The sequence below is a fragment of the Cygnus atratus genome, chromosome 26, assembly GCF_013377495.2.
Source record: "Cygnus atratus isolate AKBS03 ecotype Queensland, Australia chromosome 26, CAtr_DNAZoo_HiC_assembly, whole genome shotgun sequence".
NCBI classification, from domain to species: domain Eukaryota; kingdom Metazoa; phylum Chordata; class Aves; order Anseriformes; family Anatidae; genus Cygnus; species Cygnus atratus.
Window position 1 is genome coordinate 790,190 of NC_066387.1, and position 27,728 is coordinate 817,917.

The following is a 27,728-nucleotide window of genomic DNA, read 5'->3' on the forward strand; positions in this document are numbered from 1 at the left end:
GTTAGCCCCCCTAGGAGCCCCCTTTGCAATGCATCCCCGAGCCCCACGCAGGTCCCCCCCGGGTCCCCCAAACTGCAATGCATCCCCCCCTTTGCAATGCACCTCCACGTGCAATGCACCCCAATTTGCAATGCGCCCCCACGTGCAATGCGCCCCCATGTGCAATGCACCCCCCAATGTGCAATGCACCCCTCCCACGTGCAATGCACCTCCACGTGCAATGCACCCCCATGTGCAATGCACCCCCATGTGCAATGCACTCCCAAATTGCAATGCACCCTCCTTTGCAATGCACCCCCTATGTGCAATGCACCCCAATTTGCAATGCGCCCCCATGTGCAATGCACCCCCCAATGTGCAATGCACCCCCACGTGCAATGCACCCCCCCCTTTGCAATGCACCCCAATGTGCAATGCACCCCCCAACCTCCCCTTTGCAAAGCCCCCCTGCGCCCCCCCTCCCCCCTTGCCTCCCCCCCCCCCGGCACGGGGCCGGGCGCGCGCCGCGGCCGCCGGTGGCGACAACGGTGGGAGGGGGCGGGTGGGGAGGGAGGGGGAGCGGCGGCGGCGCGGGGCGGGGCGGGGCCGGGGAGTGGCTCCCGGTAGGGGGCGTGGCCCCCGGGGCGTGCCTCCCGGTGGGGGCGTGGCCGCGGGCGGGGCGGGGCGGCGGCGCAGCATGGCGCGGCGGCACTGAAGGCGCTCGGGGAGCAGCGGCCCGCCCGGCCCGGCCTTTGTCTCGCCGGGGCTCCCGGGCAGCGCGGCGGCGGGCGGCGGCGGCGGAGGAGCCCCCGTGGGCCGCGCCGGGCCCCCCGCGCCCCCCCCCCCCTTCCCTCCCCTTCCTCCTCCTCCTCCTCCTCCTCCTCTTCTTCCTCCCCCCGGTCCCTCCCCATCCCCGCCGCCGCTCCACAGGTGCGGGGCCGCCCCGGGGACCCGAAGTTCGGGCCGGGCACCGGGGGGGGTGCCGGCGGCGGCGGCGGCAGCGGCATCTCCCGGGGCCCCGCGGCACCGTCCCGGTGCCCCCCCGGTGGTGGTGGGGTTTGGGGTTGAGGCGGGGGGGGGAGCACCGCGGGATGCCGCCGCCCCGGCCCCGCCGCGCCGCGGCCGCCCCCAACTTTCCCCGCTGACGGCGCCCGGGGCCGCGGGCGATGGTGAGGGCCGCCCGCCCGCCCGCCGCCCCCCGCCGCCCGCCCGCAGCCCCCGGCCGGCCCCTGGGCTCCGCCGCCTCCGCCGCCGCCGCCGCCCCCCCGTGACCGGCCGGAGCCGCGCCCGCCGCCCGCCGGGACGATGCCGCCGCGCTGGGAGGCGGCCGCGCTGCTCGCCGCCCTCGTCGGCGTCTGCGTGTGGACCGACGACCCCGGGAAGGTGGTGTCGGACCGCTACGCCGTGTACTGGAACCGCAGCAACCCCAGGTGAGAGAGCGGGGCCGCTTCCCCCCCCCCCCCCCCCCCACACACACACCCCGGGGCTCGCGGGTTTTGTTTAAAAAAAAAAAAAAAGGTGGGGGGGTTAGGAAAAAATGGTGTTTTGTGGCTTGCCCCCCGTGCCCGCCGAGCTCCCGGTGCCCTCCCGGGACCCTCCCGAAGTTTGCCAGCAGCCGCCGAGCGCAACAAAGCGGCGGGGGTGGCCGGGGGGGGCGGCCGGGAGGGGGGTACCGGGGGGGGGGGGACACCGGGGGGACCCCGTCGGAACCGGGGAGCCGCAGCCCCCAGCCCGCGGAGGGAGGGCGGAGGCGGCCGGGCTGCTCCCGGCGGCTCGGTTCCCCTTTTTTCCCTTTGCATTACGGTGGTGCTTTTCTTATTTTCGCCAGCGTTGGGTTTTTCCTGTTTTCGGAGAGTTTGGTTTCTGCTGCGTTTCTTTGTCTGTAATTCTGAGAACCCCAAAATTGCCCCAGAGCCCTCAGGGAGCCCTGCCCGGGCGGCCGGGATCACCGGGCCCCCACCCCTTGCTCCACACGGGTCCGAGCCGGGCTTCGAAGGGGCCAATTCGTGCAGGCTCCCGTAAAAGCAAAAATAAATCACTGCCACCAAAGCCGCCCGTTCTTCCCCCAATTAATAAAAGTTAAGCCGGGCCCCCGAAACCCCCCCAGGCATCGCTGTGAGTGCGGGGTCACCTCGCTCATGTCCCCGACAGGTGGCTGCCAGCCCCGTTGGGTGCCCCAGATCGGTGCCAATGGGGTGAAGCAGGCGTCTCCTTGCCCGTCCCGTCCCAACGGGTGGCACCGCGCTGCCGGTGAGGCCGGGAGGATTTTCCCCTCTTGGAGCATCAGAGGGGAGATCGGGCTCCTCCGGCACGACCCCAGCTCTCCATCCAAGTTCCCGGCGGTGTTTCGGTGCCGCAGGAGGTGTCAGGATGGGTGGTGCAGGGCTCACCGCACGGCCCCGTCTGCATGGCACGGGTGGGACGGGGGCGTTGGGGACCCCCCCCTTCCTCCAGCAGCATCTCGGCCCCGGCTTTGCGTGCCCCCGGTGGGGCTCAGCCGCCCGTGACGCCGTGGCCTCGCGCCTCTGCCCGCACCCCGACAGCCGGGACGCCCGGCGGGCGCCTTTGTGCGCGGCGGGGCCTTCTCCACGGGCCGGCCGCGTTGCATATGGATTTTATTATCTCCCTCGCATTTTTGTGGGGGGTTGTAAGAGGGAGGGTTTTTTCTTTTTTTTTTCTCTTCTTTTTTTTTTTTTTTTTTCATTCCCATTGCAAAGTTTTTGGTTACAGTGGCTGCTCCTCCGCGGCGTCGCAGTTTGGGTTCTTTCCTTTTGTTCTCCAAAACGCCCAACGTGCGAGGGCCCCGCTGGGATGGGACGGGGTCGTTGCGCCTGCTGCCACCCATCGCACTTGGGCATCGCCCTTGCTGGAGATGGGGCGGGCATCACCCCGAGGTCAGGGCCCATGCCCGTGGGTTCCTACGGCAGTGCCAAAAACGGCGCCGAGCCGCTTGCCAGCGGTCATCCCGCTGCCTCCTGCCCCGTGCCTCGGCACCGTCCCGCAGCACCGGGCTGGGCACCGCGGGGACGCGCTCCCCTGGACCGGGCGGCGGTGAGCTACGGCTGTCGGTTCTGCTGCTGGTGGAGGAAATGTTTTCAAGGGGGGATGGAAAAAAAAAAAAATAGGGCGAAGGAAGTAGGAATCGATGCAAGGAGGGAGCAGACAATGGCTCGTGGGTTTCAGCAGGCAGCGCCCGGGTCTGCGCCGTGACCCACATTTCCCAGCATGGCAGCGCCCCGTGTTGCAGCGGGGCTCCCCGCGTGCGTGTTAGGGGCTCGGGAATCCAGGGCAATCGTTAGACGTTGCAGGAATTGCCGCTGAGTTTCCTGCTTATTTTTCTTTTGGAGCTTCGCAGTGGTTCGGTTTGTCTCCGGAGTTGCTAGAAGACCGTTTCATTCTTAAAAACGAGGAATAATCCGCGTGTGCCTTTTCTGGTCTCTTGGTTTCCTTCTTATTTTTTTTTTCCCCACCATCTCGTTTAATAAGAGGGAAATCGGAAGGGATGTAAAGAAGACCAAAAAAAAATAGAAGGAAATGCTCTCTGCTTGTTTGAACCTGCATACCTGATCTGGCAATAAATGTTTTTCTTCTGTTTTATATTGCAATCTATATTCTATAAAAGATAGTAATAAATCTCATGGTCAATACAATTTGCCCAGATTAGAATAATTCTATATTTCATAATTGGGCCTAAATTAAAAATAAGTGTTACATCGAGATGCTGCAATTTGCCTCTTCTGTGGGGATATTTAGCTGCTCGCTATGGATTTAGAGATTATTTTTTTAATGATTTTGCAAACACACGTTTGGGAAAGGTTGCATGGCTTTGGCTGTCCAGGACGTAGCCGAAGGAGGGAGAGTGTGTCGTTATGCACCACGGAGCCTCAGTATCTGCATGTAACGGGGGGGTTTGGCGGGGTGTGTGCGGACCGATGCACCAGCACCTCTTCACCCCACATGGGGCTGTGTCCGGGGCTCGCCACAACCCCAGCTGGTGCCGTCCCTGGGGTGGTTTTGCTGGCACGGGGCCGGGGAGCAGAGGGGTCGTCGAGGCGGGGATCCCGGCACAGCACCGCTCTCAGACGGCGGCACTGCAGCTGCGTCGGGGTCTCCGGCCGCTGCCAGCGCTGGTGCGGGACCCCCAGCGCCTCAGCGAGCCCCGTGCCGTGATGGACATCGTGGCGTGCCTCTTGGTCGCCTTGCACCGAGCCGTACCGGGAAAAATTGGGGCTTGAGGAAATCTCAGCACCGAGGGGTACGAAAGGTTTTGGGAAGGATCGCCACCGTGCCACGACGGCTCCGGGACCCGTCCAGAATTCTGGCCGTGGGGCTGTGGTTGGAAACCTCCCGGAGGCGAAGGGAAGACTTAGAAAAGGAAAGACTTAGAATTTGGGATTTGTTCTCATTCCCCGCTCCACCTGCAGCTCCGTAATGGGCAGGTTATAGTAATTCCGGAATGATGGTTTTCCTGCAGCCAAACGCAATTCCCCCATATGCAGCCGCGTATTTCTGTGTCTGTAGAGAGAGAAATGTGCAAAGTGTTAGGTATTTTTCTCTCTCTATTTACAGTACAGATACAAATGCTGTAAATGGTCTAGATTTTACCCATGGCCTATATTTAACTGTGAAGTCATTTCTGTGCCTTGGAAAGCTTATTTTCTATTTCTTTTTTTTTTTTTTCTTGGTGTTGTGAGCACAGCTGGGGTTTCTGTTCCGCTGTTCTGCGCTCCCCAGGCCAGGGCTGGGGACACCAGGCAAACGTTTTCGAGCGGGGACATTCTCTGGGGGGGGGGACACGAGGAGACTTTTGGGGGCTCCCTTTGTGCGTCCTGCGGGAGCGGGCAAGGGACCTGAGCTGTGGCGCGGGGGGAGTCGGGGCGACGGAGCTTTTGTGTGTGCTTCTTCCCATCTTTCTGCCTCCGAAGGCAGCTGGTGGCACGCGGGCAGAGCCCGTGGCGTGCCGGCCGGCTGCTGCATTGTCCTGGAGCCCGGTGCGTGGCTGTCGGGGCTGTGCCGGGGCCGTGCCCGCCTGTGCTCAGTGGCGATTTCCCAGCCCCAGCCTGAACAAACTCGCCCGGCGCGTGGGGCTGCAGTGATGGTGATGGCAGCAGGCTCCTCGTTCGAGGAAAACCCACGGTGGTTTTTCCAGGGGGAATTGGATGCTACAGCAGGAGGGTTCGGTGCTCGGCACCACGCACCCGCTCGTGTATCTGCATCGGGGAGGGCCGGGTGCCTGCTGTGCCCTGGGCTCCTTTCCAAGGCTCTGTTCCTGTCCAGGGCTGCCCGGGTTGGGCACAAACCTTTGGGGCCATCCCGTGGTGCTCCCCGGAGCCCATAAGCTGGGGGTTTGCACCGACACCACCACGGAGCTCCTGGCTCTTGGCCTGAGCCCCGGCACTCGGGGTCCCCTATCCCAGTGGGGCCAGGGCAGCTCCCGGGGGTGGTGAGGGGAGCTTGGGGTGGGAGCTGCCGCTGCTCGGCCACCTCGGCCATCCTGTGCAATTAGTTCTTTTTGAGTTTTCATTTGTATCGTTTTCCCTTTGTGCTGCGATCATTCGCAGCCCTTCCCACCCCTCTTTTTCCAGACCGTTAAGCCGTGTTAGCTATTCTTCACCAGCCAAGGGCTGTAGCGGCGCGGTTAATAGAGAGCAGATACAACCAGGTCCAGCGCCTGTGACAAGATTTTCTCTCCCCGCCTGTCTCCGTCTCTCCCTGTCCCTTCCCAGGGACTGCAATTACATTCCCTACTGGTTGCCCCTTTGGTATCCAGATGCCGGCCACGCGCCGCATCCTAATGCGAGGCTGGGGCCGGGAGCCGCAGGTCGGCCCCGCGCCACCCGAACTCGTGCTGGTCCCGGGGGCACAAAGGTTGGGCAGGGGGCCCTGCAGAGGGCGAGGGGGAGAGAGACGCCCTCGGATACCGCTGTGGAGCTTTAAAAGTGCTCTCGGGTGCGTGTATTTTGTGCACACACACAAATAATCCCCGTGCACAAACACCCGCGGCCACCCACCCGGCGTCCCCCTGCGTGGGCAGCAGCGCGCCCGTAGCCATCTGCACGTGGCACGCGCCCGCTGCTCTACCTGCAGGCTGAGGGCTATAAATAGTTGGGGTTTTACGTCTCTCGGAACACGGATCCCAGTGCCAGGTAGCATCTCGCCCAGCTGTCTGTCCGTCTCGGTGCGTACGCCCGTGTGCGCGGCTGACCCACGTGGCGGTGGCTGGGGCTATCTGTGTCAATACGTGCATAAATTTGACAAGGTTCATCTGCCGGGTTGTCTGCAAAATTGCTGCAATTGTTCCTTAAATAGCTCCTCATTTCTGGTGGTGGAAATTTTGGTTCTTTTGTGCTAGATATTAATCACGGTTTTAGAGGCTTCCTTTTTTTATCCCAGGCGCTTTTCCCTGTCGGGGCAGAGATTTTGCCCTGCCTTGTTGGGTTTAATGGGGTGTAGGGAAGGCCATCAGATGACAGCGTTGTAACCTGCAGCCCCGAAGAGGAGGTAATTTTTTTTTTTTTTCCTCCTCCACGGCCCATCTGAGACCGACGTGCTCCCAGTTCTGCCATTTCCATGCACTCGGAGCATGATTACGGGGCCGGGGCCAAGCCCAGCCCTGTGCTGGATAAACCTGGCCACGGGGTCACCTCCATGCAGGGGACGACCGCGCTGCTGTCCGGCACCCAAAAAGTGCTGGTGTAGGCAGGCTGATGCTCTGTCATGGCCAAAATCATTGAGGAGGCATCTCTGAAACGGTGACTCCAAAATCAGGGCTTGTGTTTTGTTGTTGGGTCAAGGTGTGCATGCTTTTGGCCTGCACCTTTCCCAGCAGCGGGCAGCCCAGAAAACCCTTTTCTGCCATCACCCTCCTGGGATTGGGGTCCCCACCACGTTCCTGGGCTGGATGCGTGCCGTGCCGTGTCGTGTTTTGGGCTCGTCCAACCCCTGCAATGTGCTGGGGCTGGGTTGTCCCCAGCAGGAACCTGCAAGGAAAATGCCGAGGATGGGGCTGGTGCCAACGGGGCCGGGCAGGGTGCTGGGCCCCGCGGGTCCCGCTGGCTCCTGGGCGGTCGCATCGCCGTGGGTTATTTATTTCTCCTCCCTTCTCTCCCCCTTTGGTTGTTGATGCTGCTGTGGCTGGGCTGCTAAATAGCTTCCCATTGTTCGAGAGCTAATTACCTCTTAATGAGGCTCCTTACTCAAAAGCCAAGGGGAGCGGAGGGTGTGCGGTGGGCTGCTTTTCAGGCACGCTGCCTGCCAAGGTGCCTGGGAGAAGGTGTGGGGCTGGGGGCTTGGGATAAGGTGTGGGGCTGGGGGCCTTGCTGCTCCCTGCCGCATGGGGCTGCCCTGGGGTCCGGCTCTGCGGTGTGTGGGGATGCAGCAGTGGGATATTGGGGCTGGGGATTGCTGCTGGCTCAGGTCTGCAGGCACCAAAGGGAAGGGCTTTGCAGAGGGTCCCATGCCGAGCCCCGGATTTAGGGATTGCAGGTGGAAAGATGAGCGAGCAGCCTTGCAATGCCAGAACTCGCACAAAGACACGTAGGGCGCATCTTTCCTTTTGGCCATGGTCACTAAAAACACAGTTCCTCCAAGATTACGCATCGTGTGCGGCCTTGGTGGGGCAAATTCTGCTTTGCTTTGGCTAAACTGGCTCTTCCTCCATGGTCCCGTCCCTTGGTGGGACCTGACCTCAAGGCCAACGGTTTGTGCGGGGCAGAGGCCGCGCGCTGCTCGTTCCCAGCGCCCTTGGTCCGTGTTTGCTGGATCCTGGCCCTGCTCCGGAGTCATGCGGGGCCATGGTGGCTCACACGGCTGCTCCATGTGCCGACTGGCAAAGGCACTGCAGGCAAAATGGGGGAAAAAAGGGTCTGCAGAGGAACCGGGGGGCGCCCGCCTCCGCCCCGCGCCGATTGAAGCCGGGCTTTGTGCCGCCCCGCGCTGGGAGCGGGCGTGGGTGGGAGGATCCCGAACTTCAGAGGGGGACGGGGCAGTCAAAGCGACCACAACAGGGGGAGATGAAACAAAGGAGGGAAAGGCGCTCGCTAGAATAATAACGAAGATGGGGGACGACTGCCCGGGCCCTTGCGCCCATGAGAAGCACCCGGCTGCTGCTCCGTGGCAGCAATGTCCTGATCCTGCCACCACCTGCGGCCACCTAATGGGGGACACACGGAGGTGCTGGACCCCTTTGGGGCTCGGTGTGGCACAACAAACCACTGGTGATGTGGCCACATCGATCCCAGGAGTGATTTAAATGCCCCAGAGCGTGGCTGTCACTGCCTCCAACGAAGCCAACCAGCATTGGAGCCGGCGAGAGCCGAGGTCTCACTTCCGAGCCCTGCTTGGATCCATTTGATGTTTTCCTCCAGGTCATTAATGGAGGGACAAGGGGCGCTAAGAGAAACGGAGATCGAGGCTATTTTTGTGTGTTTTCTTCCTACCCTTTGAATTTTGTTCCTCCTCCCGGGCCCGCTTTCCAAGCCCCGCAGTGAGAGCAGGAGGCAGCGAGCACGGCCGCGGGACGTGGCCATGGGCGCCCTCGCCGTTGTCCTGCCTCTCTTGGTTCCCCCCGGCCTCGCTTTGTGTTCGTGGGGCTCTCCCTCTCTTCCCGCAGCCCCCACGTGCACGTTGGTGCAGAGGCGCGTGCACGAGGGGCTGCAGGGCTCACGCTTGGACCCCTTGGAGCCACTCCTCTGCCCAAACGCAGCAGCGAGCCCCGCACCTCCGCAGGAATCCCGGCGCGCGCTGCCGGCATTTCCACCGCGTCCCCGGGGTCCGTCGGGTTTAAGCCCCTCGCTCAATACTTCCTATTGGAATACAGGAACGTGCTCTTATTTAGGCTTCATCTCCACACAACCCTGACATCTCCGCAGGAATTAAACTTTATTTCAGATCCTCCGTGCCGTGGGGCTGGCAGGAGGCGAGCGAATGGCGAAGGGGCTAAAAAAGCCCCATTAGACCGCCGGGTCTGGTCCTCCTCCCGCTGCATCTCAGCCGTCTCCTCCGTCTATTTTGTTAGCACGTCGCTCAGCCGAATTTCAGTGGAAATATTTGCCGTTTCCCATGATACGTCTCAAACCAAGTTTTGTTGGATTTTTTTCTTTTTTTTTTTTTTTCTCCTGTGGAAGAGGAGAAATTATTTGTATCGGTTTATTTTTTCTTTAGCATTACACGGAGAGCAAAACTCTCCCATGTGCTAGGAAACAGATAAAGTGTTTAGACAGCAAATACAAATATTTCTGAGCACTCAGCCCCGCTACAGATATTTCTCCCTGTCCTCCAGAAGGATTTCTTGCTGTGTTTTCTAGTGGCTTTTTATTTAGTCTGCCTTGATTTTTTTTTTTTATTTATTTAAAAAGCCCTATTTATATTTGCAGTAAAATAAAATCAGCCAAGCCTGACCCTGCAGAGAACTCGAAAAAATCCCAATTCTTCCTTTTACCAATCCTGTTTCCACTGAGGAAAAAAAGCTCCTGAACCCAGCGGCCCGCGCAAAATCCCACCGCAACGGGATTATTTCGGCAGCTGAGCTCGGCGCTGGGGGGAGCGGGGAAGGGGACGGTGCCGGCCTCGATTCGGGAGGCGGGGGGAGCCAGGTGACGTGGGGGCACCCAGTCCCTCGTGCTGCATGTGCCGGCTGCCTGCTGCATCCAGAAAGGGTGGGGTTTTATTTTTATTTTTATTTTTTTTTTTTGAATAAATCAGTGAACGCTGCCCCTCCACTCCCTGCTCCAGCAGTGGCCCCAGGGGTGTCACCGCGGTCGGGAGTGTGCCCCCCGGCTGCCAGGGGCCGCCCGGTGCCGGGGAAGCTGCTTCCCAGCAGCTCGATAATCCCAATTATTATCTGCTTTCTAGATCAGGGTTTCTTATTAAACTTGGCACCGCTGGATTTGCCGTTCCGGCCGCCTGCCTCGGCAGAGGGATTTATCTCCCGCGGCCATGGGAAGGAAATGGAGTGGAAAAACCCAGGGCAGAGCCCTGGGGGCCGGCGGGGCTGCGGGCACCCACCCGTTGCAGCGAGGGGCTGGGAGGGAAATGGTTTTGGGGCACGAGATGCTGTGGTTTGTGCCCTGTCCCACTGCACGTCCGTCTGTCCCTGTAGCCCGTCCGTTTGTGCCCCCGTTGGCGCGGGGTGGCTGTGCGTGGTGCGGAGCGCTGAGCGCCGGGATGCGCTGCTCTCATTTTGGCTGTCTGTGAAAATAGAAGTTGTTCGTTAAAAGGATACCTGGATGTTTGCTAAAAAAAAAAAAAAAAAAAAAAAAGTTATTTTTCCCTTGCTCTAAAATTCAAAGAACCCTTTATCCGCCTCCTCTGCCCTTCGCACAAAGAATACCCGCCCTCCCTATGGCAGGGCCTCCTAGTTTCAATTCCCCTGTTCCCCATCGCACAAACGTTCCCCGGTCTTTTCGCTAACCGATATTTCCTCTCGCATTTCTCCTCCGAATTCTGTTTTATTTTTATCAAGGCAATTTGCTGGACACCACACCGGAGCCGCCCGTGCCGGAGCCCTCCGGGAAGGTGATTTCTACAAATCTCAGACCTGTTCTTGTCCCGGGGGGGGCCGGGTGCTGGCTCGGCGGTCTCTGCTTCCCCCCGGGGTGGCTGCGGTGCTGCGCAGGGACCCCCAGGTGTTGCAGGGCTGCTCTCGCTGGGGTTTCCCTCCTGGGGTTTGCTGTCTGGGTGTGAACCTAACGGGGGGGCTGGAAACGCCTCTCCCCGTACCCCTCGTACCCCGCAGCTTTCTCCTTTGGTTTCCATCCCAGCTCCTCTTCCCTGCGCGCTTCCACCATTTTCCTTCCTCTAAGAAACACAACAAGAGGCGCCGAGCCCGTGCCGCTGCGCTCCCTTCTCCCCGTTTGCTCTCCCCCCAGGGGGTGACCCCCCCGGCTCCCAGGGTCCCTGGTTTTGGTTTGGGGGCTCTCATCCTCCCTGGAGCAGGGAGGTGCGGGGTGCTTTGGCCGCTGGCGGTGCCCAGCCTCTGCTCTTCCTTTACCCAGGCCCCGCTCCAGCCCGATTTGGGCTCCCAAATCCTTTGCCCGGAGCGGTTTCCACCCCCCTGAGCTGGGAGCTGGGAGCCCCTGCCCGGCGGCGTCTTTGTGGCGTTGGCTTGGGGCTTGGGGGCTTGGTTTGGTTGGATCCAGGCAGATGCACAGAGCTTGGGTGCCACAAGTTATTGGGGCCCCCCCATGCCATCCACGCGGCCCCCTTATCCCTGCTGTATGAGGCGCAAATGTAAGGCTGAAATGAGCCTTGGGAGCAGGGCACGGGGGTCATCCTCTGCTGTGGGAGCGTGGCACAGTGCGCGCAATGCGGCGTGCGCCCTGCTCCTAAAACCCCTGTCTCCTTTCGTCGCGTTTACAGAATTCCCCTCACCTTCACCCAGCTCTCCACACCTGCACTGGTTCCTCGGGGCGCTCAAGTCCCCGAGCACCCGGGGTCCTGCTTGGGGTGGGCACAGCCCCGCGTCCGCTCGTTTTCTGCCTGGGCTCGTTAGCGGTGCTCTCCAGCGCCAGGCCCTGCGGCCGTGCCGGTGCTGGGCAGCAGCGGGTGGAGGTGGCCGAGCCCCCATGGGCAGACGTCAGCAGAAATCTGGACTCCAGCAAATATTTCAAAGCTGATTAATAATGATAAATCAGAACGTTGTCTTTCGAAATGAAAGGCATTTGGATGAGGTGGAGGGGTACTCACACGATTAAGACAATGAGCTGGGAGTTTGAGCGCTGGAGCCTATTTCCAGCTCGCTACGCAGAGACGGGTTGCCTCTCCCCTCCCAGCCTCAGTTTCTCCGCCGTTAAGGTGAGGATCGTTGCCAGAGGCTAAATTAAGCAATTAATATCTGCGGAGTGCACGGAGAGGCGGAGAGGGATGTGGCGGTGCAGGCGCTGTACCGCGCCATGTCGTGCCGTGCACCCTCCTGCTCCACACCCCGGCTTCTGGGACGGGGCCGTGCCAGACACGAGGACGGGGAGCAGCCCCCCGTGGTGCTGGGCACAGCCGGGGGTGCCCGCACATCCCTGCTGGGGGCTCGGAGGCAAGGACAGGCGCGTTCGTCAGCTCCAGGGTTCGGCTTCGGCACGGGTGCGCAGCCCTGGCAGGGTGAGCCCCGAGCTGGGAAGGGTCCCCGGGACCCCTGCATCCCGTTACCGAATCCTGGCTCCAGTGGGATGCGGAGGGGAGGCCATCTGGGTTGTTGTTTTTTTTTTTTCCCCTTAAACATTTTAATATTCGTTTCACCTTATAAATCATCGCACCCGGGCTGGCTTGTAAAGGGAGGATTTATGGGCCCAGGTGTAGCTGCAGCGAGATGAACTCTGTTGCTGGTGACCGACCTGTTTTAATGTTTTTATAATGATGGCACTGCAGCAGTGGTGCTGGCTAAGGGAGAGGTCTCCTGGCTGTAAATCCTCCCCCAGTACCTGCCCGGGGCGGGGGGGACAGGGATGGGGATCGGGCCTGGGGGGAGCTGGGCAGGGCCGGAGCGAGGTCCTGCGCGCCTCCACCCTCCCGCTGGGGATTTTCCTGCTGGATGCCGTCGTGATGCCGATGCTCTGGCGTGGCGCCAGGTTTAGCTCCCAAACGATTTCCCCCCGCCGCTGGTGTGAATCAGCAGAGCGAAACCTGGGGGGGGGGGGGGGGGGGGGGGGTGAGTCCCCCCCAGCCCAAAAGGCGTCTTCTGTCCTTATCTGGGCGTGAGGATGCTCGAGGAGCCTGGTGCTCGGGAGCTTCGCCACGTCCTGTGGTGCAACTCCCCGGAATGGCTCGTGTTCCTGCCGCAGCGGTGTCGGTGTCGTGCTGGGGACGTGGGAATCCAGCCCGTGGAACGTGCTGATGGCCCCGGGACCGGTGGCAATGGGGCAGCGGCGGCGCCGTGGGGTGCGCGTGACGGGGCCGGGACCTGCCGTGGGGTGGATCAGCCCTGGGGGACCTGGCTGGGGACCCCCCCCTCCCCATGGGCTCTGCAGCAGCTCCAGGGGGATTTTCCCAGAGCAAGCGCTGCCCGCAGCAGCACAAATGAACCAAGTAATTGCAACATGGAAATATTTTGTGCTCATTAAGCGGCGGGCGCGGAAGCGGTGTTCCTCGACACGGCCAGGGACTGCCGAAGGTGTCCCCGGAGCTTACCGGGGACCGAAATCCTGCCGACCTCCGGCTGAAAAGAAGAGCCGGTGATGGGCAGCTGGGAGCCAGGGTGCGGGGCCACCCTTGTGCCTGGGGTTTGGAGGGGGGGGAGCCCCTTGCAGAAGCCCCCCTGTGCCTCGCAGGGCACGGAGGAGCTCGGCAGCCCCAGTTCTCGGCGTCCCACGGCTGTGGCGGAGCGAAGGGGCACGGCGCTTGGAGCGGGGCCGGGGCTATCACCACGCGTTTTCTCCTAACTGCCGTAAATCCGACGGATTAAAACTTGAAACGGTGAATCTCAGCAGCCGGCTTTGAACTGCCCTAACCCAGCGCTGCCGCTCGCCAGGAGGGGTGGTGAGGGGGGGCCGTGGGAGCTCGGCATCCCCTCCTGCTCCTGCAGCGGGACGGGCTGCGATGTACGGGGAGGTGAGGGGGTGCCCGAGCCCCAAATCGGGGGGTTCCTACCCCAATGCGGACCCCACCAAGCAGGTGAGGGGCTGGGCGCAGCTCGGACCCCATGCAGGCACCGTGGTGGTGGTGGGGCACGCAGACATCCGTGCCGCTCAGCGGTGACCAGAGGTGGGATGGGGACAAGGGGACCGGCTTGGTGGCGCTGGCCAAGGGGAGGGATGTGTGGAGCGGAGGCGTGAAAGAGGCAGCTCCGTGCGCCGAGCATCCGAGGGGCCGCGGCAGGGCCGAGCACGTGCCCGCGGGGCTCGGTGGGACGAGGCTCGGCCGGCCCCGGCACGGCGCAGGGAGCGCCCGGGAGTGCTGCAGGCGGGGGAAGCTTTATGGCTGTAGTTAAGGAGACTTTATGATATTGTGTCTGAACAATTGCCTGCTATTATCTGGATCGATGCTGCGTGATTGAGACACCGGTTGATAACCCAGCCGGGCCTCTAATCGCTTTTAAAATGCGCGGGGTCGTTTTTGCTTTCGATAAAACCCCCTCGGCGTTTTCTGTTTTATCTCTGCCCCCTCCCCGTGCAGCCCCACATCCACCGGCTCCCCAGGGACTGCGTGCTGGGACCGGCGGCTCTGCCGGCGTCCGTGGGTGCGGGCGGCTGTGGGGCGGCGCAGGTCCCTGCCCGTGACTCAGTGTTTGCCCTGGGTGGGGACCAGGGCCCCCCGTGGGGCACGCTCGGGGTGGCGTGGCGCACACCAGCTCTTGGGGTGAGGGACGGGGCCGCGAGCCGGGCTGCTGCTTTGCAGGGTTTTGGAAGGCTGCGTTCATCCCCGTGTCCCCCAGGATGAGTCCCCTCGGGGTGCTGTCCCCCGGGTGCTTTTAGGCACAGCCCAGCGGTGTTGGGGCGAGGTGCTGTGCCCGTGCCGGCAGCAGGGTGGGTTCAGCATGCTCGGCGTCCCGGCGTCGGGCTGTCCCTGTCGGCACCGTGCCCGTGAGCTGGTGGCTCCCGTGCCGAGCCTCAGGTCCCCATCTTGGCTGGAGAGGGTCCCCATCTCGGGGGGGGGCTTCATCGGCACCCCACAACGCATAGCTCCCGCTGTCGCAGGGCACCTCCTTTGTCCTTAATGTGACTTCTTCCACCGCCTGCTTCGTTTTTCTCCCTTTTCAGACACAGAAATTTGGAGGGGGGAACCCCTCGGGACGGCTGGGTCCCGTCCTGATCTTGCGGGCAGGAGCAGGGGGCGCGGGGAGATCTCGGGGTCCCGTCCCCACCTTTGCCCATCTCGCGGTGACCTTGGGCGAGTCACGTCACCTCGGCGCGCTTCATCTTCTGCAGCTGTAAAACGAGGACAACGATACCTTTCCCACCTCGCAGAGGGGTTGGGAGGCTTAATTAGTTAATGTTCGTAAAGTGCTTTGAGGATTAATTAATATTGTGACTCTAATTTTTCCTATGGTAAAACGCCACCGAAATATCTCGGCGATGCTGCCTCTCTGCCTGACCCTATAACGCCGGGACGTCGCCCACCGCCGCGGGAGCTGCCGGCACCTCCCCAGTGCTGAACTGGGAGGCTACTGGTGGCAGGAGGAGAGCTAGTGCCTACAACTGGGGGCACAGCCCTGCTCCCCGTCCTTCTCTTCTCGCCTTTCCCCCGCTGGGAGTGGTCGCGATGCTGGGATTTCTGCTGCTGCCACCTCTCTGCGCTGCTGCCCGTCCCTGCCCAGCCTGCTCGGGCACCTCGTGCATCCCTCAGCCCTGGCGTGCTCGACCTGCTCGCAGCTCCGCTCCCCACCTCTGGCGTGCATGGGATCCGCGCCGGGCACGTCCCATGCCCCGGGCTCCAGCCGCGTCCCTCAGGGCTGGGAGCGGGGCCGGCGGGGTCCGGACGCGTCCCGGTGTGGGAGCGGCGCGCGCCGGAGCGCTGAGCAAGTTGTCAGCGCTGCAGAGACACGAACGCGGCTTTCCCCGTGAAAACAAGTTGTAGCAAACACACCTGCCTGGGAAGCTGCTGGCAGGCACGCCGGGGTATTTTCTGGTATCTTAATTCCCGCTTGCCATTACTCAGATCGCTGACTGGCGACTTTGGTTTCCTCCGAGGTGATTTCTCAGCGGCGGGGCTGCTCCGCGCCGCTCTCCTGCCTCCCTCCTGCCCCAGCGCTGGGAGCGCAGGGCTTGGTGCAGGGACGGCGGCTCCACGGCCACCAACAGGACCCGGGGAAGGTTCGGGGCAATGACTGGGCTGTGCCCAGCGTGGCATGGGGAGAGCAATGAACTGGTGCCGAAGGCACTGCTGCTTCCCCGCCGCCGCCTCGGCTCAGCGCCTCGTCCCTCCGACGGGCTCGTGCAGGGTTTGTGTTTCTGGGTTTTCCTTTGCCAGCCCCATCGCCGCAGGAGGAACGCGGCGCAGGTCACCCCGGCATGGCGAGGCAGTGGGGACGCCCCGGCAGAGCCGAGCGACCCCCAGCTCCTTGCGGACACCCGTGGTGCGCGTCGTGCTTGTTGGCCCCACGGTGTTTTGGATGGCTGCGGGCCAGCGAGGGCAGAGGTCGGGGCTTCCCCAGAGCCTGGGGACCGTGCTGAGAGAGCAGAGCTGGTTTGGATGTTGGGAAGCCCAGGGTTAGCTCGGCTCCGGGGCTCGGGGGGTGTCGGGCGTCCCTGCGCCGTCCCTCGGAGGTCTCGGTGCGGGATCACCGTGCTCCCGGCTCCCGCATCAGCGCTGGCACCAGCCGGGCGCGCAGCTACATGCAGCGGAGCGAGCAGGAGGAGAAGGAGCTGCAGGGCTTGGGGGGGGACAAGCGGGATGCCCCAGCACCGGGCGATGCTCTCCTGTCCCTGCTGAGCACCAAATCCTGCTCGGAGCCCCATGGTGCTGCTCTCACACCCGGTGCTGCGGGCAGGACGGACTGAGAACGGCGTCCCCGCCGCCCGTACCGCGCTCTGTGCAGGTAACAACATCCCAGCAATTAAGCGGGAACTAACACAACAATAAAAATACCACGCTGTCCTTCCACAGCGCGCTGCGTCCCACGAGCTCAGAGGTGTTCAAACCCCATCCAAACCCAGGTCCCGCCATCAGAGCGGCGCGGGGTGACGGAGCGGTGGCACCGGCGCTGCCGGGCTGGGGCTGTGGGTGCCGGCCCCGTTCGTCCCCTGCCTTCCTCAAGGTCTCCCCCAGTCGGGAGCCTGGTTTGCCAACTGCCAGGTTTTAAATAATATAAATTACATGAATTTTTAATTTTTCTTCTTTCCCGAGTTGTTTAATCCCCAGGGGTTTGTTTTCAAGCTTTTCTCCGTAACGCAAGGAGCAGAAATGCATTCTTTTAATGGTAATTGAGATTCTCGCATCATTGCAGGACTCGGAAGCTGAGATGGGCTTTAAATAACGTGAGGGTGGGTGAATTCGGGTTCTGCCTCTCCGAGCGGGTTTCAGAGGTTTTCTTGGGGCCGTCCCTGCTGCGTGCGCCCGGCGGCTGGGGGGACCAGAACCGTGCTCCTGCCCCATGTGGGGCCGTGCTTCCCTGGGGCACCCTCCCCAAAACAGGGTGCGTGTTGTGCGGGGTCGGGGGCCTCTCGGGATTTTGGGGTGCCGCCTTCGTGCCCCATCGAGCTGCTGGGAGCCCTGAGCCGCTTCTGCCACCTGGCAGAGGATGCTCGTGCTGCAGGCACCAGGAACTGGTGTTTTTGGGTGGCCAAGGCTATGTTGGCTCTGGCTCTTCCCAGGGCAGGATGGATGAGGTTGGGGTCGGGGAGGATGGGGAGGACCCGGACAGGCTGAGGGTTGGGATTTGGGGCGAAGGGGCCAGCCGGGTGCTCTTAGTCGGGCCGTTTGCCTTCAGCTGGAGCTCTGAGCGAGGCGTGCCGGGAATGATGGAGCCCAGCCCTTACCTCTGCTTAGCAAATGCATAAAATAAACCTCAAAACCTCTCGCGTGGGGAGCAAGGCTGTGGGGCAGGGACCTGCCTCTCCTGGAGCCGGCAACCTGCCGAGGATAAATCCCTTAAACCAGGTGGAGCCCTGGCTGCCTGTCCCCATTTCCATTTAGACCCCAAGTGCTGCAAGTCCCGAGCCCTTGGGCCCGGGAGTCAGCCCGACACACGGGGTAAATCCCTGCACATGGGGTAAATCCCCCTGTACCGGGTAAATCCCCGCGCACCGGCACGGAGCTCACCCGCGCTCCTGGCTCCGTCCCAGCCGCTCCGGGGCGCTGGAAGGGGCCGAGCAGTTTCCGGGCCGGGAGGGCTGGAGGGGGAAGCGGTTTCCGCTTTTTGGGGAACATATGGATCCAATTGCTGCTCCGTGCACAGCCGAGGAGCTGGGCAGGGCAGCACCGGAGCCTCGGGCATCGCCTCGCTGTGGCGGGACCCGCGCGTCCCCATCCCACACCCGTGCTCCCTGTGGCCGGGGCTGGCCGTGCCGTCCCGGGCCGTGGCGGGGGCGGCCTCCACCCACCCGTGCCTTTTGTCAGCCTCAGAAAAATTGACCTTGAAGCGCGCTGGAAGAGCCCTGCAGCTAATCGTGTTAGGAGGTGTCTGACTGCAGCTCCGCGCGGGTCTACCTGAGCGGCATTAGCAAGGGGGACGCGTCGGGCTCGCGGCGCCCCGGCTCAATAATTGATGCGTTTTCTCAGCTCCCCCTTCCGTGAAAGGAAATCCAAGTGCCGGGAGGACAGCGGCGCTGCTGGGGTGGGGATAGGGACGGAGACCGGCGAGGGTTCGGGTGTTGGGTGTGGGGATGGGGACGGCGCCGTGGGGACCCCTCCGCGGGGATGGGGCTGCGCGTGCCCTGCGGCACGAGGCTGGTCCCTGGCTGCTGCCAGAAATACCCCCAGAGGCCCCAGGAGCAATGAAGCACCCGGGTACCCGATCCCTGCTCCCCGAGGGGACCCCGAGCGTGGGAAGCACGTCCCCACCCGCTTGGTGGCGATTCCTGCAGGAGCCCCAGCGATCCGCCTCGCTGCAGGAGCAGCCAGCGCCACGTCCCCGTGCCAGCACCTCCCTTCCCCTGCGAGCATCGCCTCGTCCCGTGTCCCTTCCATCCCCTCCGCTGCCCTGGGCCCTGCGCAGGGGACACTGGCCCCGGGTGCAGCCCAGCCCGGGTCCCCCTCCCAGGGCAGAGCTGCCTTTTGTAAGCCCTGTTCCCTTCCTCCTTACCCCCCCCCGCTTTCTTTTTTTTATTATTTTATTTTATTTTTTCTCCCCCTCTTAGAAAAGCGTGCAGGGAAGGGGAGAGATTTTAACCTTCTGCCTGGAACCAATTAAAAAGGTCTTTCCGCAGAGACGAAAGTGCTCGTGCACCTTTGTGTGCTGCTAACGGGTGGAAGAAAGCAGAGGCGGCCTTTGAAGGGGGAGATGGAGGTCTCTCCGCTGGGACCCCTCCAGGCTTTCAAAGCCTGTGTTATTTCTTTATTTTTAAATAGCCAAATTAAAGTGACTCCCGCTTCCTTTCCTCCCTGTTAGCAGATCGTGCCGCAAGCACGTGGCACCCGCATGCCGGGGGGAGCCGCGGCCGACGCGGGGCCGTGGAGGGGGGACGCGGGCGGCTCGGGGCGTGGGTGGGTGGGCAGCAGGGTGCGTGCACCCCCTGCCCACCCCGACCCCACAGGGCCCCGGTGGGACGGGGCAGAGCCTCCCTCTTCTCCCCATTCTCAGCGGGACGTGGGGTGGCCGCGGCTGAGCGCGGTGCCCCCGGGGTCCCCAGGGAGGTGGGCTCGGGGCCGGGCGCCTGGCTGGCCGCGGACATGGCCCCGCTGCCCCCCAGCCCCTCCGCTCGCCCCAGCACGCCGCCCCCTTGAACTCGAGCAGCCGAACGGATGAGTGGGCTTCTTCAAAGGGACCCCCCTGAAGTCCCTGCTCACCCCCCCCCCCCCCCCTCCGCGTCCCTCTCCCCGGTTCCTTAAGACCCCGGTGAAAAGGCGACCAGAACAAAGCACAGGAAGGATTTAAGGTGGTTTCCGCGCGGACCTGAATGTCGAGCTGCTCAATGGAAGAGGAGCCGTGGCCGCGGGGCGCTTTCATCCCCACGCTGGAGTTTGGGCGAAGGGGGCGAGCTCGGCCTCCCCGCATCCCCAGCCCCTGGCCTCTTTTTTCTTTTTCTCTCTCTCTCTTTTTTTTTTTTTTATATAGTCTCAGATTTATTTTTCCACAGTATAATTCTGAAAGACAGCGGAGTATGAATTATTCATTGACCCCTAACTGCCTTTGCATACAATCCTGGCCGGGGGAGAGTGCCCGTGTCGAATGCATTTGTGTGCAGAGCTGGGCCAAAATGAATTGAAATCAATTTTTCAGGTTTGGCGGGGGCATTTGGTGATTTTGGGGCTCGGGAGGGCCGGAGCACGTGGGGCAAGGCCAGAAAGTTTCTGGTGGGAGTTGCCCCCTTTCCAGAGCTGCCCACGTTGAGGGATGCTGCTGGTGCTGTGGGGAGCGTGGGGACCAGGGCTCAGCGCTCCTGGGGCGTCCCGCTGGGGCCAGGGTTTGTGTGTGGGGTCCTGGCCGTCCCCAGGGCATCTCGGGGCTGTGCCAAGGTCGGGGTCTCGGCACTATCCATCGCTGCCATGGCTCCGCCAAGCATGGTCAAGGGCAAGCGAGTGCTGCTGCCTGCTGCAAACCCCCCCTGGGCGGGAAGGAAGGGAGAAACGCAGCCTTTTTACCAAATTCCTTCTGTTTTGGGTGAGCCTGACTCAAAACGTGAAGCATCTCTGAGGAAGGGAAGGGGTTCCCTGGAGGGTGCACGGTGCGCTGCCCCAGTGCCACTGGGCAGGGGACGGGGAGGGAAGGTCCCCGGGCAGGTTGGTGCCGAAACCTGCGGCAGGGGAAGAAACGGGGCGAGAGGGTGAGAAAGAGGGAGGGAGGGAGGGGGGCACCTTTGGAAAGGCTTTAATCTGATTAGGCTTTGAGTGAATGGACAAAGCGAAAAGGCTTAAACCCAAGTGAAAGGAGCGGGGAGGGGCGGGGGGCTTGGTGCCCTGTGAAGTGGAGACCCCGGCGGCTCACGGCAAATTAGGTCAAATTTGGCCAGGGAGACACGAGGGGAAGGAAGAAAGCGTGCGGGGGGGCGCCGGGCGGAGATCAGAGCGCTGCTGCGGCCCCGCGACCCCGCTGCCGGCCCCCCCACGGTGCGGGGGCTTGCCCTGACCCCGCCGGGGGGGCCAGGCACCCTCCAGCCTCGCGTGGCAAAGGTGCCGGGGAGAGCACCCCTTGGTGTTGCCACCATCACCTGGATGTGGGGCGTTCCCGTGGCCCCCCAGTGATTTGGGGGGGACAGGTAAAACCCATCCGGGGAGCTGCGCGTTTGCAAAGCCGTCCGTGTCCCCCGCCACCGCTGCATGAGGCAAGCCCCGCGTCCGTCCCTGCCCTCCCATCTGTCTGTCCCTGCCCTCCTGTCCGTCTGTCCCCGTGTCCGTGGGTCAGGGCACGCTGCAGGGTGCCCCTGGGGGTGGTTTGGGATGCGCTGTGTCTTGCTGCAGCCATGCACAGTGCTCACACCTCGTGTTTTTGGGGGGACCCAGCGCATTTTGGGCATCGTGTGCATGCCATGGCCTGGCACAGCCGCAGCCTCTGCGGGCGGTGGTGGCACAGGCATGTCCTGCTGGGGATGGGGGGTCCCAGCTTGTGCCCAGCCCCTCCGCGGGGCTTCGGAGCTGCACCGAGCACAGAGAAGGCTGCCGGGGGTCTGTGGCCCCCCTCGGCAGGCCGGCCACCTTCCTCCCACCCGTGGTTTCCATCGCATCGATCCTGCCCCTGATCGATGGGCGCTGCCGTGCGGCCGGGGGCGGTGCTGGCCGGCGGGGAGGGGGTGAGGAATGGCTTTTCGCAGAGCCCTGAGTGGCTTCCAGCATCGATCTCCCGGCGAGGAGCTGAGCCTCGTCAGGGATCAATTAGGCCAGTCATTAGCCGTGCCCCAGAGCGAAGCGTGAGTCTCGTTGGTGAGATGGAAGGGGATGGAGGTCCGGGGCTGGGATGGCTGGGGGGGAGCAGGGAGGGGCGCCCACCCCCAGAAGCCAAGGGGATCCTGGCACTGCCTGGGGGGGTCACCCTGAGGGGATGGGGCAGCTCCCTGCTCCCTGTGGTCCTGCAGGCACGGGGACATCCCAGCAGCTCGTCCCCACCCCGCAGTGGGGGCGAGGGGCGCCTGCCCCTCACCCCAAGTGCACGCGGGGTCCCCCGTGCCTCAGTTTCCCTGTTCGGCAGCTGGGCTTTTCCCACCTTACATCCCCCAGGAGGAAAGGGGCTGGCGGCGGTCACGGGAGCCCCGTGGTGCTGGGGTCAGCCCCACAGGTCGATAATGTTTGTAATGCCCCTTGGGCTTGGTTTGGCGGACGGATGGATCTGGGTCAGTGGGACGGGAGGCAGCGAGGCCGGAGGCACCGGCGGCTTCCTGGGGGCTGCCAGGTGATGTGAGGCGTTCACAAGCACTCGGCATGTGCCCAGTGCTCGTCCTGGCGTGGGGATGACAACCCTGGGGATGCCCCCTGTGGGTCGGGGGCGTGCGGAGGAGCCGGGTTTTGGCACAGTCGCTGCCCCCTGCGCTGCACCTTGGAGGCGGCGGGGACCCGGGGACAGAGCGGCTCAGCTCCAGGGTCAGGAGCACCTGGAAGCGGAGGAGAACCCCCGGGTCTGTGCAGTGGGGAGAGGGACCAACGCCACCTCTTGGTCCTCTGGGTTTTTTGAGGTCATCGTCACTGGTGCCTTGGTTTCCCTGCGTGTGATGGGCACGGGGAGCTCTGCCCAGGACCCACGTCCAAAGCGTCCCCAGCCTCTTCCCCAGCTCACAGGTCTGTTGTGTGGGTTTGTGCCCCAAGATGTGTGCCCGTGGGCCCCGGAGGTCTGGAAGATGGAGACTGGCTCCAAAATCTGCCCAAGCTGCCCTGCAACCTGCTGCGGTTCGTCGGGTCCAAACGCAGCCGGAGAACAAAGCCGAGGAGAACGAGGCCGTGGGTGAGGAGCGGAACGGCCCCGAGCAGGCACCGCCCGCAGCAGCAGCCTCTGCCCGGGAGCTGCGGCTTCCAAGAAACAGAAAATAAGGAGGGTTTAAAGAAAAAAAAAAAAAAAAAAAAAAGTTCCCCGATTACATCTGGTGAAGTGACAAATCTGCCAGGCAGGTGATTATCCTGTGTACGGACGTGCCGAACACAGATGCCGATAGGATTAAAGGGGAAGGGGAAGTGGGGGGAGCTCTCACCGTTAAACCAACACCTGATAAAAGAATAAACCAGCCGGAGGAAGAGATTGCCTGCGCTGCCAAGGTCGTGCGGGGAGGGGGCGGCTCCCCAGCCCCTCGCCCCTTGCTCGCAGGCGGGCAGAGCCCCCCCCAGCCCCGGCCGCCCCGTACCCGGCATGCCCTCGGCGCGCTGCTTCCTTTCCAGGCACGTCCCGGGCATCCCCTCGGGACGGTGCAGAAAATTAACAGCAGTTCAGATCTGAGGAACTTTATGACACGTGTATGATAGGACTGAACCAGGGCGTAATTGAATGACGGATGAGCTTCCAAGAGCCACATTTCCAGGGAGTAATGAAAAATAGAAGTGCTATTGACTAAAGGAGCTTTCGGCGGCTGCTCCGCGCGGCGCGGGATGAGCAGGCTGCCGGCAGGGGGAATGCATCAATACGGCAAGTAATAGCTCAGTTATTATAACTCTGGAAATGTCATTCAGGCCTAACCAGAGAACACTAGCTATTAACTAGCCTTAAACAGAGCGCACGAGGCGGGGAGCCCGGCCTGGGAGCTCCCGATAATTATTTTACTTTTCTTCGTGGCTCCGCAGCGGTTTCCGTGGCGGGGGCTGGCCCCAGCGCGCCGCCCTCCCCTGCGCCCCGCTGCGGGGCAGGATCTGGCCCCGTGGCACCCAGGCGGGCGGCTCCGCGCTGCTCCAGCGCTCGTGCAGGGTGGCACGGGTTTGGCACAGGTTTGGCACGGGTTTGGCACAGCGCTGCTCTTGGCCCCTCCGGCCACAAGCGCAGGGCCGAAACCACCGCAGCTTCCCCCAGAGCCTCTGCAGAGGCCGATAAATGGCGGAGATCTGCGCGGGGCTTGCGGCCTGCCTGCATCAGGGCACGGTGCGCCGCGGACCCCTGAGGTGTAATGAAAGCCTGTGGGGAGAGTATCGAGTGAACCTAAATGGATTTTCTCCATTAACACAGACCTATCATCCAGTTATCAGCTCCTCGGCGCTGAGTGCCCGGGGCCTGCGGTCGGAGCGCCTGGTGCTGGAAGTGCTCTCCGCCGGCGCGGCAAACATCTGCTGCCGCAGCTGCACCCGCCCCGCGAGCTCGCGTGGGACGACGCCTGCGCCCTCTCCCCGGCACGCCTGGCACGGTTGTGCCCTTCGCCATGTGCCTTCAGAGCCAGCTCCTTCGGTCTCATTTATGGGGTTGTCCAATTTGGGGCACCCTTTGTGGGGACAGCGTCCCCAGTTCAGGACAGTGGGGTGCCGGGGTGGCCGTGGTGCAAGAACAGCCCTCCCCGTGCCGCAAGACCAGCCCTCCCCGTGCCCCCCACCCGTGGTGGAGGTGTTGGGGTCTGTGGCGAGCGGCAGGAGCGGTGGAAGCGGGTGTCATTCCTGCACACAGCCGCTACCTGCTTTGCAAGTCAGAGTTCATCATTAGCCAGGAAATAATTAATTGTTGGGCAGACAAAAGGCATTGCTCGGCCCCCCCGGGGACCCCGTCAAAGGGAGCTGTCAGGGGCTGGCGTGATAAATTACGGCTCCGCTGGCTCTGCAGCCCATCACCGTCAGGGCTGGGGAGAAATGTCCCACGTCGTCCTTTTGATTGGGGGTCACCGCGGGTCTGGATCCCGTCTGGCGTCCCCTGGCTGCAGGGACAGGGGCACCGGGGTGGCACAGGGTGCGTGAGGACCAGACAGGGCCAAGGGGCTGGGGCAGAGAGGCCAGGAAAGAGGCTGGAGGGCAAGCAGCGTCCGTCCTGTCCGTGTCCCCCTGTCCATCTCTGTGTCCTCCTGTCCCTGTGCGGCGTCCCGCTGGTGGCTTGTCAGCATCGGCGGCGTCACTGCGGGGCTGTGCCGGAGCTGCCGCTGTCCCCAGCTCCTGCCCTGTCCCCAGCTCCTGCCCGTCACGTGAGAGTGGCCACGCTCGTCGGCAACGTGCTGGGAAACCGCTCCCACTGCGCGCGTGAAATCTCCTTCGAATGGAAGCGTCGCAAGGTTAAAAAGTCACCCCTGAAACACGCCGCCCCACAGGCTCCCCCGGCCGCGACGGCGATGCCGCCTGAAAGCAGAGCATCCGACAGCCGAAGTGATGGGGAGTGAAAGGAGGCGAGGCCGGAGGCCATGACCGGGCACCTCCCGCGGTGTCCCCGCGGACGGAGACCCGACCCGGAGTTATCGGAGCCGTGAGCCAAAGGGGGATGGAGGAGGCGGCTGGCGGGGTGCTGGCGTTGAGCCGTGTTAATTGGTGTGCCTTAAATGAAGCGAGGTGGGCAGCTCTGCCTCAGGACGGGGAAACTGAGGCACAGAGGCTGCAGCAGGTCAAGCCTTGCCCCTGGCTCCAGGACCAGGCAAACAAAAGCTGCTGCTGCAAAGAGCCCCAGAGGGGCCAAGGCAGCGGTCACCTCCCCGCTGGCTCCTGCAGCCGGGTGGTCGGAGAGCTGCCCCCAGCGTGCCAGGCCCCGAACTTGCCGTGTGCTGTGGCTTGGCAGCGCTAACGAGGCCAGCCTGGAGCGGGTGAGCCGCAGGTGGAGCATGGGGGCCGTGCACCCCATCCCCTTTTGGAGACCCCCAAACGGGGGCCTTTGTCTGGATGCCCAGCGGGGCCCGGCGCGGGCGGCGGGGGGTCCGGCTGCCTGCAGCAGATAACCCCCAGCAGCTCCCGCCCCGCGCCCCTTATCAGCCATGTTAATTAGGGCGCTCAGCGTGAGCAGCCTGAGCACGTATGAGCACGCGTGGCCTCGTGCACGGGGCGGCACGTGTGTCTGCGGGGAGCGACGCGCGGCGGGACTCGTGCACGGTGCTGGGGGGAGTGAGCAGGATGGGTGTGTGTGGGGGCACGCGTGTCAGGCTGGGTGTGCGTGGGGCTGGGAGTGTGCAGGGTGGGAGGTGCAGGGGTGCTGGGGTGGGGGCGCAGGGTGCTGGGGTAGGGGTGCGCACGGTCTGGGCACGGCGGGGACCTGCCAAGCGCAGCAGCCTCGTCTCCTCTCCTTGCCTCCCCGCCGGAGCCCGGTGCCCTGCTCACCTTTGCTGTCAGCCAGCACCGTAAACACCTTCTGCTGCGGCGGCTCGGCCGTGTCCTGAGCCATCTGGCCGCCGGCTCTTGCCGTGCTCCGCTCGCCCTCCCCTGGCCCTTCCCCTGCTCCCACCGAGACCCTCAGCTCCTCTCCCGTCCTCCCCCCAGCACCCCTGGGTTTTGGGATCCCGGCACTGCTGCCCGCCCCATCCCGTGCCCACCCCGCGGTGCCCCCGCGTCTCTCCAGGAACGGCAGCGGGAGACGAGGACGCACAATTGACGGCGCTAACGCAATTACCGTTACATTTTCCAGCCGCCGTCTCTCCGACAATGAATTTCTGATCTGATTAAATTTGCGCGGACCCCGACGGCACATGCAGATGTCTGCCGCCAGCCCCGCAGCCGGCCGGGCTCGGGCGCTCCCGGAGCGGGCTGTGGTTGAGGGCGAGGGGTCAGCGTGGTCGGGGACCCCCGGAGCCCCCAGCCCCGAGGGGAGACGGCAGCGTCACCACCGCCAGCAGGGCCGGCACTGGGAGATGTCGCCCGGCCACGACGCAGAGCGGAGGAGATGGGGTCGGTGCTGCTACATGGATGAGGAGCACCCAAGGGTGCCCCCAGCACACTGCAGGGGGTGTCGGGGCTTTCCCCTGCATTTTGTCCCTTGGGGTCCTGCCTTGGCCAGACCCCGCTGCCTGGTCCCGGCAGAGTCCGGCTGCAGGAGGGGTGGCGGGGGGGGATCTGTGCCGCCTGGCTTATTACCGAGTTTAACCTACAGCCTTCCTTACATGCCACAGTGCCCGTAACTAGTGCAGAGGCTGCTTTTATGTGCAAATGAGCCTTTTTTTTTTTTAAATCTTTGACAGAAAATGTGCTGTGTTTACATAACAGAGGGCCCTGGTACTCTGGAGAGGGCCACTGACAGTGCTGGCAGGAGATGTTAAGAAAGATCTAACATTTCTGATCTCTGTTTAGCCAGAGGCGCTGAGAGGCAGCAGGGGAGGGTGGCCGGGGGGCGCCCGGGGGACAGCGGCTCTGTTCCTGCTGCCCGGGGCACGGCCACGCAGGGGTCAGGGGCCGTGGGCTGGCCCTGGGGGCTCTGAGCCACCCCAGGGGGCCCTGAGCCACGGGACGGGGCCGTGGGTGCAGGTCCGAGACCCTCTGCATTGAGGGGGGGACGCAGGCGGTGGCCTCGCTTGGTGGCATGGGACAACACGAGAGAGCCACGGGGCAGTGACATCAGCCTGGCCATGTCCGTGTCCCCCCAGGGGTGCTGGGGAGGTGACCCAAGGGTGCTTGCAGCCCCCAGACCTGCATCAGCTGCGGCAAGCCTGGTGGGGAGGGCAGGGGGAGCTGCTGCTGCCAGGTTAAGTGGGAAGATGACCAATATCCAAAGGCCCGCCAGGTTAAAATGCATTAATTCAGGATAGTCCGTTAATGGCAGTATTGATTAGTCTCAGTGCTGTGCTAACGAGCAGCCATGTTAATGAGGGGTGAGTGGTGTGAATTGCAGCAGCTGGTACAGATTCAGGGAGCCGTGATTAGGGGAGGGGACGCACACCCCAAAAGGGGCTGCGGGGCGCGTGGCCTGGGGGGCTGCTGAGGCACGGCTCTGGCATGAGGAAAATGGGGAATTTCTGTGCCAAAACCCCGTATTTCCCATTGACGCCTGCTTTTTTTTTTTCTCCAGGAAAGTGAGTAACCTTGTGAGCCAGAGGAAAACCTGTCTTGTCTGTGCCTGTATCAATCAATCAGCCGTGTGTATCTCTCTATCTCCCCGTCCGTCCGTCTCGTTATTTCCTACTGTACTTTGTCATCGCGGCAGTGCCCGGCTACAATCTAATCAGCGCCCGTGTTAAGAGGTCTGCGCCGTCTGGTCGGGTTTGGTCCCGGACCAGGATGTGCTAAAAGCTCCTGCTTCTGTTTCCCAAAGGGTTCTGGTGGGTTTTTGGGGGGGCAGGAGAAAGCCGGAGCAGGTTCACGTTTCTGCGGGGCTGAAATACAGCCCGGGACCTGGGCTGCTTGGTTTTTGGACTGGCTTGCTTTTTTCATTT

General features: G+C 63.0%; 1 protein-coding gene across 1 annotated transcript in view; it reads left to right on the forward strand.

Annotated features, from left to right (window-relative positions):
• Positions 1-1,284: 1,284 nt before the first annotated feature.
• The window catches only part of EFNA2 (ephrin A2), a 41,411-nt gene continuing 14,967 nt past the window's right edge, over positions 1,285-27,728 (forward strand). Inside the window, exon 1 of the mRNA XM_035571412.1 lies at positions 1,285-1,409. Within this exon, the coding sequence (XP_035427305.1) occupies positions 1,285-1,409 (125 nt within the window). The remainder of the gene's footprint in view (positions 1,410-27,728) is intronic.